The 12,696-nt window shown below is 37.1% G+C and overlaps 1 protein-coding gene across 1 annotated transcript; it reads right to left on the reverse strand.

The window, feature by feature from the left end:
* Positions 1-6,484: 6,484 nt before the first annotated feature.
* K441DRAFT_632229 (uncharacterized protein) lies at positions 6,485-7,748 on the reverse strand. Its single transcript, XM_067646334.1, has one exon. It carries the CDS (start codon positions 7,666-7,668, stop codon positions 6,598-6,600), a length of 1,071 nt encoding a protein of 356 aa, XP_067506177.1. The 5' UTR covers positions 7,669-7,748; the 3' UTR covers positions 6,485-6,597.
* Between the last annotated feature and the right edge of the window lie 4,948 nt (positions 7,749-12,696).

Below are 12,696 nucleotides of genomic sequence, written 5' to 3' on the forward strand. Positions count from 1 at the left end.
TTAGTAACTAGTTACGGTTTAGGCTCCGCAGCTCCTTATTTTAGCTATAGCCTTCTAAGTTATATTATTAAAGCAGTAAGGATAAGGCATATTCTTTAGTTAACTATAGTAATGGCATGGTAGAGTGCTAGCGCTAAAGTAATTTCTAGTATAATGTCTAAGTGTTTAAATAGGCGTCTTAACTCTAAGGCAGGCTATTAGTTAATAGAGCTAAGATAATAGAATATAGGTGAAGTGGGACTATATAAATGTTAGAATAAAAGGCCTAGATAGCTTATAAAAAGAATATTAGAGAGGAAAATAAACGGAAGGAGTATAGAGAGGAGAAAACCCTAAAAGAAGGGATATAATATCGGCCTCCCCAAATCTAGTGTATTTATTTAAGGTAGTCTATACTAAGATTATAACGGTAGCATATAGGCCGCAAGAGTGGAAACGACATTTAAATATATAGGAGTCGTTAGCTAGGAGGGCGTGCATCTTAGTATTAGTTATAATTAGAGGTTTAGTATTAGGGAGCAGATATAGGCTATAAGGGTAGGGCCTTATAGCAGGGGTAAGGCTAGGGCAGAAATGGAATTTAAGGGAGAAAGAGCTGGTAGAGAGGGCAGTAAAGGCGATAGAGCATTTTATAGACGTTAAAAGCGGCGGTCGGCTAAGTAAGAGAGCGATGCCCAAAAACGGGTGTTGGGGCCCCGCTAAACTTAAATAGGCAGCGTACCTGGACATAAATTACCAGTGCCGTAATATTTAATAATAAATAATACGGCTTTATCCTTCCGTTTTTTCCGGATAAAATTTACTTTCTAATTATTTAGCTAGTTTATAGGTATTCCTCTAGCTGTTTAACTACTTATTAATATTTTATTTTTTGTTATAGACTTTTTAAACCATATATTAATTTAAAACGTTATACTTTTAACTTAATATAGTAAGAGCTAGTGTATTCTTTAATGCTTAAAGCTATCCGTATACTATTTTAAAGCCGTTAATAAGGAGAAGGTAGGCTACTAATATAGAGCGAATAATATCGTTACTAATATCATTAATAGCCTATTTTTGCTTTTAGCGTATACGGAGATTATCTTTATATTTAGCGTAAAGCTAATTATAGGCAGTAAGCTGGTGTTGGTCTAGCTAGGCTATCAATATAGCTATAAGTCGTACGTTCGCTAGTATAGGCCGATTTGTTACGGACCTTATAATAGTAGTAGTAGCACTACTAAGGAGAGATATAAATAGACTAGTAATGGAAGCATAAGAGGTACTAGAACTAGTTAAACTATAGGATAAGGGGTAATTAAGTCAGGTAAATAGTTACGTTATAGGTTTGGAATATAAGAACGTAGGAATATAGGAACGCGACGAACTAGCGTACTAACGTACTAACGTACTTAGTATATTTCTTAGGCGCAGTATTATATATTTAAAGGACTACAGTCCCTACTTAGATAGTTCTCTTCTTTGTAATAAATCTTAGAATATAATTAGAGTTAATCTATTAGGCAACCACTCCATCAGTTATTATTACATTATTAACTTCTTATTTACCTATATACCTAGCTTATTAGCAAGTCTACCGTAGTATTTCCTACAAGGCTTTATTACACGATTTAGTAGTTTTAGTATTAGAAGATTGTCTTTCTTTTTTAACAGGTCGATATACTACTATACCTTATTAAGTTTAGTAGTGTCTTAGATAATAAAGAACCATTAAATCCAATCGGTTGGCTTATTAAGGGTAAGGTTGATTTTTAATAGTTAATAATAATTATACACCCCCTAAATAATACGCGTATACCCTCTAACTAATATATATACACCCTCGTCTAAACAGGCTTAGATCCTACCTATTTAGGTTAGAACTTACATTAATTTAACTTGTTTACATCTTCCTTACGGAAATTAAAGTGTTAAAAAGTAACTTTTATAACTGCAACACTATAATTAAGTCTTAATTTAAACTATAGTATAACTAGTAAACTTTAAGTTAAATTTAGAATGCACCGAAGGACCCCTTAGCAAAATCCTCCTAAAAGGGTAAAGCCTGTTAAATACTATTGCTAACATTAGGCAAGTTACCTACAGTAGTATCTTAACTTTTACTACTATCCTTACCACTATTCTTACGACCTATATTACTACCCACCTACTCCTAAGTTAATTAATTAGATTGCGCAGTGGCCTATAAGGTACCGTGTTAGCAAATTTAGATACTTCTACCTCTGCTTAACGCCTGCGAACTACCTCTATGGGTACGCCTGCGCCTATACCTACGCCCACGCCTAGTATATCTAGTATTCCGTTTAAATGCTAATGGCTTATAACGAGTTAAGGTATTAACGCGATTTATATTTATAGAGCCAGCTAGGCGGCTATAGCGGCGCTTAATAATTATAGGCTCTTAAATATAAAGTAGAGGATTAATAAGTAGGCTAGAAGGAGGATCTAATTAAGGGCGATTAAACTACCAATGTTTATTAATTTTGGTAAGCTAAATCTTAAGTACAGAGGTGGCGCTTTAGTATAGCTGCTAGTAGAATATATAGTAGTATAGAAGGCCGTATACTGTAGTCCAGGTGCCACTATAGATTAGCTAGTAATTAGGAGACTTTGCAAGCTTTAATCAGGCCTTAAGGTGGCAGAGGCACTAAGGCGTTACTTTATATAGAATATCATCAAACTCCGGCTCGTAAACGTTATATAGTAGGCGGTCTCGGTACTTTACTAGGGTTATTATATAGTTATTTATCTCGTTCTTAATAAGGTTTTTAATATTCCTAACTACGTTAAATAAGTCGCTAGTAAATACCTAAAGAAAGGCTTTTAATTTAGTATGGGCGCCCTTAAGTCGCGATATAACACTAAGAGAAGTAATTTTAGTTAGCTAAGAACTAGCGGCTCTATCTACGCCCATTAGCGCAACTATAGTAAGCTTTAACTATAATAAATTTTAGTAATATAAATAGTAGAGGCGCTTTTAAATGCATAGATCTTAAGGCTCTAAAAGGGGTCTATAGATATTTTAAGGCGTTGTAGTGTTCTAAAGGCGTATTAACTTACGTGAATGTTTTATGCAGCACAACTTTTTATTTATTAATTTCCGAAGTGCATCTAAATATTAGTATAGCAAGTCACGAACGCCCTCCTATATGGCCACCACTTATCGCGTAAGTAGTTAGTAAGCCGCTCTTAATTATAGTAGTCCTCTATAAGCTAGCACTAGGCTATAGTAAACTTCTTTAAGGACGTTTAGCTATAGTAATTAACCTAGCGCTTTATAAAGATATTACGGTACTCCTACGCCTCCTTATTTTCCTTATTTAATTAACCTATCCTTACTACCTAGTTATCCTATATATACATAAGGACGTTCTTAGCGACGTACCATAGGTAGAAAAGTTAAGGCATTAAAGGGAAGTACGTATATAGTGCGTTCTTAAGAGCTAATTCCTTATTAGTAATTATAACCTTTAAAGTAACATTATATTGGCGGTAGAGAAGATAAATCTGTTAAATTACAAAGTTATAATTAGCTTCTGTTTTACCCAATAGGAAGTAATAAGTAAGCTTAAAGTTCTGCCTAGTATTACTAACTCCTACAGTGTATAGAAAAGGCATCTTAAATTTATTTATTTTGTAGGTGCAATTAATTAATAGAATATTAGGATTCTTCTGGAAATACTTAAGAGACTCTAGGTAAGTAAAGAATAAGTACTTAACGCAATTACAATCGTCTTCCTTATACGCGAAATAGTATCTTAATTTAGGATCGTCGCCTCTTTATTTGTTAAAAGCCTTAAGTAATACTTGTACGGAGGAAAGCCCACTAAGCAGCTTCTTCTTATTTACTTGCCGTTTATTATAGATATCTTAGATACTAATTATAATGTCCTTCTTAAGTAGATTTGTAAGTATTTTGCTTAGGTTAATACTACTAGCCAATATATTAGCAATCGTCTTCTTTATCTCCTTAGTACGCTATTAGTAATACGGTAGAGCTCCAGCATAGGCAAATACCTAGTAGTTATAGGTAGGATCTTATACTTCTACCTACTACCTAATTACTGTATAAGTAAGTATAAGGGTAAAGGGGCAGCCGGTTATACGAGAGCTAGTTAGCCGCTTCCTATCAGTCTTAGTATAGTTATTTCCTTTAGTATACCAAAGCTATATCTTATGCACAGTCGGTAGCACCTACTTATTAGCTTTTAAATAGAAAACTGACGCCGTATAGCCTTGCCCTTTAACGAACTTATAAATATTATTAAGGGTAAGCTTTGCAGAGTCGTACAGCTTTAACGGGGTAGGTTGAGAGCTATTATTAGTATGGGGAAAGGTAGGGCAAATGCAGGGTGATATTTTGGGTATAGGCGCGCGTCGGTCGCGCGCTAATGCACGTAATGTTCTAACCCAAATGGGTAGGATCTAAGCCTATTTAGACGGGGGTGTATACATATTAGTTAGGGGGTGTACGCGTATCATTTAGGGGGTGTATAATTATTAATAACCTTTTTAATTGGGCGGTAGTCGTTATTTTTAGATTTTAAAGGGTTACGCAGGGTCTAATTGGCATCTTGGCAAAAAGCTTATTTTGACGTTCCGAACTTTTGATTTAATTGGTCGGTTTGTGTAAGGGATATTATTACGGTCACCTTAGGTTGCCCTTAGGATAACCCCCGGGCGCCCCTTACAGTTTATTTATTAGTTAGGCTGGTTTATACGCTTAGTTTAATCGTACGTTTATTTAGTAAATAAAGAAGCTTAGGACACTGTAAAGGAAATAAAAGTAGTTTCAGAAGGCTTTTAAAATGAGGTAGTAGATTGATTGGTTAGCAGGTAGTGCGATTAGGGCTCATAACTATAAGCTTTACATTGTGGTGGAATTGCATAAGCGACTTAATTTTAAACGTAGCTTTAGAACTTCTATATATATATAAAAGGTCCTCGAAATCGGACTCTGCACCTGTATATAATAAGGCCTATAAACCTACCAGTCTTTAGACTTAGTAAAGCCAACATAAAGACGTCGCATAGCTACGGGTAGGAGGTGGTGATGGTTGACGAAATGTTGTAGGGGTAAGTGAAAAGTTTTTACATGGGATGGTGAGATCTTGAAAACTACTACTAACGGTAACCCCCTTTACAGTAGACAACTGCTACGCTCCTATTTAACCCTATATAATCCTTACGGATACAAGATAGAATTTAACGTACCCTAACCCAATTAAAAGCATTAATAGCCTTATATTAACGAACGAACGAATATAAATAAATAAGCAGCGAGTAAATATACGGCCCCTCTTAACCCTTAGAGCGATCGCCAGCGGAACATATAGTTACTTGCCATTTTATTACTGCCGTAATACTCCCTAGCAGCCTAGATTACGGCCTACGGTTTTCCTTATCTCCTTTTAACGGAGTAGTAACCCTTAGAAAGGGCCTAGCTAGGGCCTAGGTATAAAAAATACCCAAACACAATATAACCTATCCCGCTATTAGTATTACGGTAGTTACAACGGATAAATCCCCCTTACGCCTTCGATGGGGGGGGGGAGTGGGGGGGCAAGGTGTATATAGTAATGGTTAACAAGAGATAGCATATAGGGGATAGTTAAGATATGGGAGAAGAAGGAGATAATAAGTACACGGCGATTGATTGGCAAGGCCTAGTTAGGACGTAGTGAACCCAAGCTTTAGATAGGCTGGAGAGAAGGAAGCAGTGGTTCCTAAGGAGTTCGAACATCTAAGGAGGACAGGACGTAACTATAGGCCCGTAGGGCCGCTGCTATAGACGAACATAGCAAATCGGGGTTTTTCATCCCACTAAGGTAGCTTATAGGGGTTTTCCTCCCCCAACTGCAGGGTTTTCTTCCTGTAAATATACAAGTTTTCCCCCTATAACAGAGTAGTCTGCGTAGGCCACGAGGATCCGTATCAGACGTTAATCAAAGAATATTATTATTATTATATATACATGAAAAAGGGGCAGGTAACAAGATAAAAAGGGAGACTAATATATAGCCGAGACAAGGTGATACGCAGGCGAAATAGGGTGGCGTTAGCGGAGTAGCGTAGTCGGTTACAAGACACCCTCTCCACTAGGCATTACCAATGGCATAGCACCTCAATGGACGTCAGAAATACCACATATTATTGTTTAGCTAAAGCAGCAGGCAAGGCTTATACGTGACCTCCTTCAGCGCCAGTCACAAAGCCCTACCAGCCAGGCAATTAACCAGCTTATTAAAGGCTGCTAGCTTGCTATATATTCAGCAGTAATACTTGCAAAGAAGAATACAAAGCTCCACGCAGTCAATCAACGTAAAAAGCAGAAGCAACAGCAGCGCCGAAGGTATATTGCACAGGGAGGAGCTCTACAGGCTCAGCAGGGCCAGCTTCTAGTCCAGAGCTTAGAAAGTGCTGAGCAGGAGGAGGCTCAGAGAGAGGCTACTTAGGTGCGCTAGCGCGCACCACCAACGTGCTCGAATTGCCATATCCAAGGCCATAACAGGCGTCAATGTACTAGTAACTAGAGAAGCTATAGGCTAGATTTCAATTCATTTTATTTTATTGTGGTGGAACACGTTACTACCGTTATTCATCAGAGGACGTAGAGAAGCCATCATCTAGGATTTCGGATTCTAAGTCCGAATCGTCCTCGACAGTCTTGCCGTCGTCTTCCCACGCCATGTCGTCAGCCAGTATCATGCACTTGCCGGTCAAGACGTCCAACGACCGCATTTTGAGTTGCGGAAGCGAATGGGTTAGGATTCTTATGATTTTGGGAGACGCCATATGGGCCGCGAGAGCTTCTGCCTGATCCTCGATATCTGCTTTTAGTTTAAGAAATCCCCCGCCTGTGGAACCGCATCGTGTGGAGTACGCCGCTGACGTTGTCATCGGTGACTCATTAGACAGACTAAGGTTGATGAGCACCTCGCTCAAGCGTAAACTGGTGTCATGGTGTTGGAGTCTCAAAACATCTGCGCAGATGCTGCGCATACGTAGTCGAAGACGTCTTAGAGTAGTAAGAAGGGCGCCGATACTCGTGCAAACGTGAAAACCACCACGGTGCTCTTGTCGCGGAATCAGGAGTGTGCCACATAGGTCTAGCTCCAGGACCATCAAATTTTTCACCGACAGCAAGGCTCGTATCGTGGATAGTGAGAGATAATCGCGTCGGGGAAGATGAGGGAGCAGAGGATGGTTTTCGCTTGAGGCTTGTATACGTATTATCCGCAATTTTCGAGATTCCCTGGCTATAATTGCAAGTTGAGCTAGGCCGTTATCCAAGACTGTTGTCCAAGCTGCGAGTAGTGCGCGTCCGAGATCCCCATCCCAACTTGAGGCATCCAAAGCATTCCCATTCTGCGGATAGCTTTGAGGCTCCGGTATAGAGCTCCAGTCTTCAAATCCCTTCAGTTCAAGGTCCAGAATTTCCAAGCTGTCTTTGATCAGAAGCAGGCTCCTCCCCACATCCCGAGAAGACAGCAAATGTCGTAGGGTCTTTTGAGAAAGTTGGAGGTCCTTGAAGCACGCAGTGCGAGCAAATCCGAACCACCGTTTGCAGACTGTGAGGCGTCCTAAGTCCTCACGGAAATAAGACGAGCCCACATGATCCATAACTTGTATCAGAATCTCTGGAGGTAGTCGTAGGAGTGACATGGAGTGTTGTGCAAATCGAATAACGTCCGTGATATCGGTGTCTGAATCAAGAGGCTTGAGTGCCTTGCAGGTGGTTCAAAGAAAGAAAGAGAAACGTCGAGCCAATAATAAACGGCTTAAGAAGTTTCAGTTGCTTAGTGTGGAGTTGATTCAAGATGCCCACGGCAATGGAGGTAACGTAATCGGTAAGCATGTGGCCACCTCCAAAAACTCTCCTAAAAACCTAAAAATTGTTCTTTGATATCTTAATAACTTAATAACTATAAAAATGTATAATTAGACTTTTATTAAAGTTCTAAAATAATTAGTTTAGCTATTATTAATATATTAAGATTTATTGAAATTTTAGCTTTTAAATTTAAACTTAATATAATTTTAAAACTTTAATAAAAGTCTTAAAGTAAGTATAAAAGTCTAATTATACATTTTTATAGTTATTAAGTTATTAAGATAACATGTGGATCGTTAGCTCCCTAACGAAAATTTTAACCTGAGGTTATAAGTAATAAGCCAATTAATTAACCCAAAGCTTTAATTTAGAGCTTTATTATATAGACTTTAATTAATATATATAGAGATAAGGTTTTCCATGGGGAGACCCCCTAGGACCCCCCTATATAGAGCTTTTACTTAATTTAGAAGTAGTAGTAAGGTTAAGGCGCCTTACGTTCCCAATTATTATCACGTGATGCAATTTTTGGGTGACGAAAACCGCCGTTAATATTGCTCGACTGATACCTACCGGAGGTTCCTCCGTTCTTCCTGTCTCCTCTCTTACCCGTCTCCTCGTCCGATGCTATCTATATTACTATATTAACTAATAGATCCTTTAGTGGAGACTAGGGAGGGGTATTAGAGCGCCTCTAGCTCTTATAAGGAAGAAGAAAGAAGAAGAGAGGAAGGTATAGAGGAGGGAGTATTTATAGACGGGAGGAGGCCTACAAATGGGAGATTAGGCAGCTATAATATAGATATTAACGTTGCTCAATTAACACCTACCAGACGCCCCTCCGTCCTTCTTATCTCCTCTCTTACTTATCTCCTTATTAGATACTATCTATATTACCACGTCGACCAATAAATCCCTTAGTAGGGACTGGGGAGGGGTATTAAAGCACCTCTAGCTCTTATAAGGAAGAAGAAAGAAGAAGAGAGGAAGGTATAGAAGAGGGAGTATTTATAGATGGGAGGAGGCCTGCGAATAAGAGATTAGGCAGCTATAATATAGATATTAACGTTACTTAACTGACACCTACCGGACGCCCCTCCGTCCTTCCTATTTTCTCTCACCCGTCTCCTTATTAGATGCTATTTATATCGCTACATTGACCAATAGATCCCTTAGTAGGGACTAGGGAGGAGTATTAAAGCACCTCTAGCTCTTATAAGGAAGAAGAAAAGAAGAAAGGAAGGTATAAAGGAGGGAATATTTATAGATGGGAGGAGGCCTGCAAGTATAGGAGATTAGGCAGCTATAATATAGCTATTAACGTTGCTTAACTAACACCTACTAGACGCCCCTCCGTCTTTCCTATCTCCTCTCTTACTTATCTCCTCGTTAGATACTGTCTATATCACCACGTTAACTAATAGATCCCTTAGTGGGGGCTAGGGAGGAGTATTAGAGCACCTCTAGCTCTTATAAGGAAGAAGAAAAGAAGAGAGAAAGGTATAGAGAAGGGAGTATTTATAGATAGGAGGAGGCAGTATAAGTACGTGATTTGGTAAGTACTAATAAGTATAAGATTCTCGTATAAGATGGGCTTAATTACTTACCAAAATACAGGGTGTCTCTATCACTGCAGTGGCTACTATAGTGGTAGAGACGCCTTAAATATTTAATGTAACCGACTACTAAGGCTGTTAATAAGTAAAAGGTAAGCTACCATTGTGGTGCGAACGATATAGTTATTAATATCGTTTATAGCCTGTTTTTGCTTCTGGTATACGCGTAAATCGTCCTTATATTTAGCGTAGAGCTAGTTATAGGCAGTAAGCTAATTTGGGTTTAGCTTTGCTATTAATATAGCCGTAGGTAGTATGTCCCTTAATGTAGGCCGACTTAGTAGTTCTAGCTTTAGAAGATTATCTTTCTTCTTAGATAGGTCGATATACTGCTATACCTTATTAGTTTTAGCTATGTCTTAGATAATAAAGAACTATTAAATCTAATTAGATGGCTTGTTAAGGATAAGGTTAATTTTTAATTTAGCAGAGGTTATTATTTTTAAAATTTAATAGGTTAGGAAGGGTCTAGGTTAGGGTTTAGCTAACATCTTAGTAGAACCTTATTTAGACGTTCCAAACTTTTAATTTAATTTATTAGTTCGTTTGTTAGTTAGATTTTATTATAGGGAGCGCAATTAGTAACCCCTACTAACAGCTCTAACTACGTCTAATTTTTAATTTGTAAATTGGTAGATCTATAGGTAATAGTTATTTTAAGCAGCTCTAGGTGCGGTATATATAAAATCTTAACTATAGTATAGAGAAGTTATGGCTGCTAATATGCGGTCCTAAGTAGTATATATTCTTAGAGGTTATATAACTCCTTATATAAGCGACATTTCTGCCTTTTAAAAAAAATTAAAATTTTCTAAAAATTAATTAACGCTATAGACAGCAGTAATATTAATCCGGCAATACTGCTAATTCTCCCTATATACTACTATATGTATATCTAACAGCTCTAAAAGTGGTAAAAAGGTAGAACGGATATGGGGGTTAAAATTTAGAAAATTGGATTTCGCGGTTAAGCTATTTAAAAGTTAGAAAACTAAGATAAATACTATATTCTCCGCTTACCTCTAAGCTAGTATATAATTTCCTAATTAGGAAAAGTTGTTTATAAGTAGTTGCTACTGCCTTTATATAAAATCTTCTTATTATACCTCTTTAGTCTTACTTATAGATAACTAAAATTGTTTTATATTAAACCTACGTTTAAATATAAGCCCTAAAAGCTTCTTAACTTGTAAGATTTCTATATAGGTTAGCCCGGCTATCTTATCCTTTTCTATAATATCTAGAACTACCCGGTTAAGTATTAGGCCCTAGCTTTTATATACGGTAAGAGTAAAAGCTAAAGTAATTAGAAATTAACGCCGTAAGTAAGAGCCTTTTATACCCTCCTACTTACGAAATATAGAAAATATAGGGACGACTTTCTTACCATCCTGCTAAGTAAATAGGGTAGGTCCGTTATACCTATCTACCATAATTAGTAGGGACTAAGGCTAATCCTTTTTAATATCCGCGTATCCCTTCTATATAATATCTTTAACTATACTAGTAATACCGTTTACTAAGCCTAGTTTAACCCAGATATTCTATATTAGTATTACTTTCGCGCCAATATATAGGGCTAGATTCTCTATAGTATCGCACTAATTAGGAGTAACTTTCCGTATACCTACACTAGTGTTAACTAACTTAATAGCTACTACTGGTTGTAAAAGGTCGCGAAGCCGAATAGCGTTATACTTACTTATAGTAGCGCGTATGCTATATAGCTAAATTGCATTATTAAAGCCCGTAACCTTATTAGTGGATAGGCCCTACTTATACCTAGTTAAAAGAAGCTTCTAGGTTAAATTACTTATAGAATTACTACGTAGCTTTATAAGGGCGGTCCTAAATATAAAGCTCTTAGCGTTATTACCGCCCTACTACATAACTTAATCTAAGACAGCTGTTTAGTTAATCGCCTTATAGGCTCCCTTTTTATAGCTAGCGAGCTCTAATAGCCTAGTGGGTAAATTACTATATAAGGCCGCCTAACCTATAGGGGGAAGCTAATAGAAATTGCCTACTAGTAAGATGTTTAAGTCTCTAAAGTAGTTATTGTTACGTGTAGGGTAAATCTAACGGAGGCGGTAATTAATCTAGGCTAGATATACTTACCTAATTATAGATTTCTTATTAAGGATAAAATAGTAAATATCCTTAAAAGCTTATTATAGAGGCGTAAGACTAGTAGTAGGTAATTCCTTAAAGGGGCGATTTACTAGCAACCTTAATAGTTTATATATAGTTCTACTGTTAATATTAAAGGTAGCTACTCTAGTAGGGGTGGCTTAAATTAATGGTGACGGCTTACTATTAGATATAACTATATTATAAAACGTAGTAGATAAAACAGTAATAAGATATAACTTACCGGTTCCTACCTCTCTATTAATATTAATCTATAGTAGGGGGGGGGGATAAGACCCACTTAGATCTGCCTATAGTAATTAACTATAATATTATAGATATAACGCTAACCTAGTTATAAGGAGGACGGAGTTACTATTTAGAATAGGCGGCTTTATAGTAGAGGCTATCGCCATGCTTCCTGCCAATAAGTCCTCTTATTAAGCTGTGGGTACGTACCCTAATATATACTCCGGTTATAGTTATAATTAAGCTCCCTATTACTAAGCCTATTAGGATCCTTAATTTTAACTCTATTAGTATTTTAAACGCGGGTATATAGGGCCTTAAAGGACTAGTATAGCTCTAAGTCGTCTACACAATCGCCCTTAAACTTATTAATATTATTAGTAGTTTTATAACCTTTCTCTAGTTTCTAATTATAAAAGTAGTTAGGCGGGTACTAATAAGAGTTAATATAAGCTTAATAGAAAGCCATATAATTAGGGGCCCTAAATCTATTAGTATAAGTAGCTACTTCCTTATACTCCCTCTACGGGTAATAAAAAATGAGCTTTATATAGTAAAACTTAGGATATTATAAATAGAAACAATTGCTGTTATACCACGGAAAGTATAATATAACTTAAGGCCTTGCTCTTAGCTAACGCTTATAAGTAGAGTAATTAAAATAGAGTAGAAAATTAAGGAAAGTAATATCCTCTACCTAATCTAGGCGGCGCTTATATTTCTTATAGTTAGATAGTCCGCACCCTTTTAATTGCCTATTATTAAGCTTATATATAGCGCTTTAATCGTCCTCCTAGTGGTAGTTTAAAGTTACTATATTCCTAAAGCCTTCGCAAAGGGGAATATCAAAAAGTAGATAGTATA

The sequence above is a fragment of the Cenococcum geophilum genome, assembly GCF_001692895.1.
Source record: "Cenococcum geophilum 1.58 unplaced genomic scaffold K441scaffold_12, whole genome shotgun sequence".
NCBI lineage: Eukaryota > Fungi > Ascomycota > Dothideomycetes > Gloniales > Gloniaceae > Cenococcum > Cenococcum geophilum.

Excerpts from the sequence above, each read along its gene's own strand:
- K441DRAFT_632229 (XM_067646334.1), bottom strand. The coding sequence starts at position 7,668 with ATGTCACTCCTACGACTACCTCCAGAGATTCTGATACAAGTTATGGAT.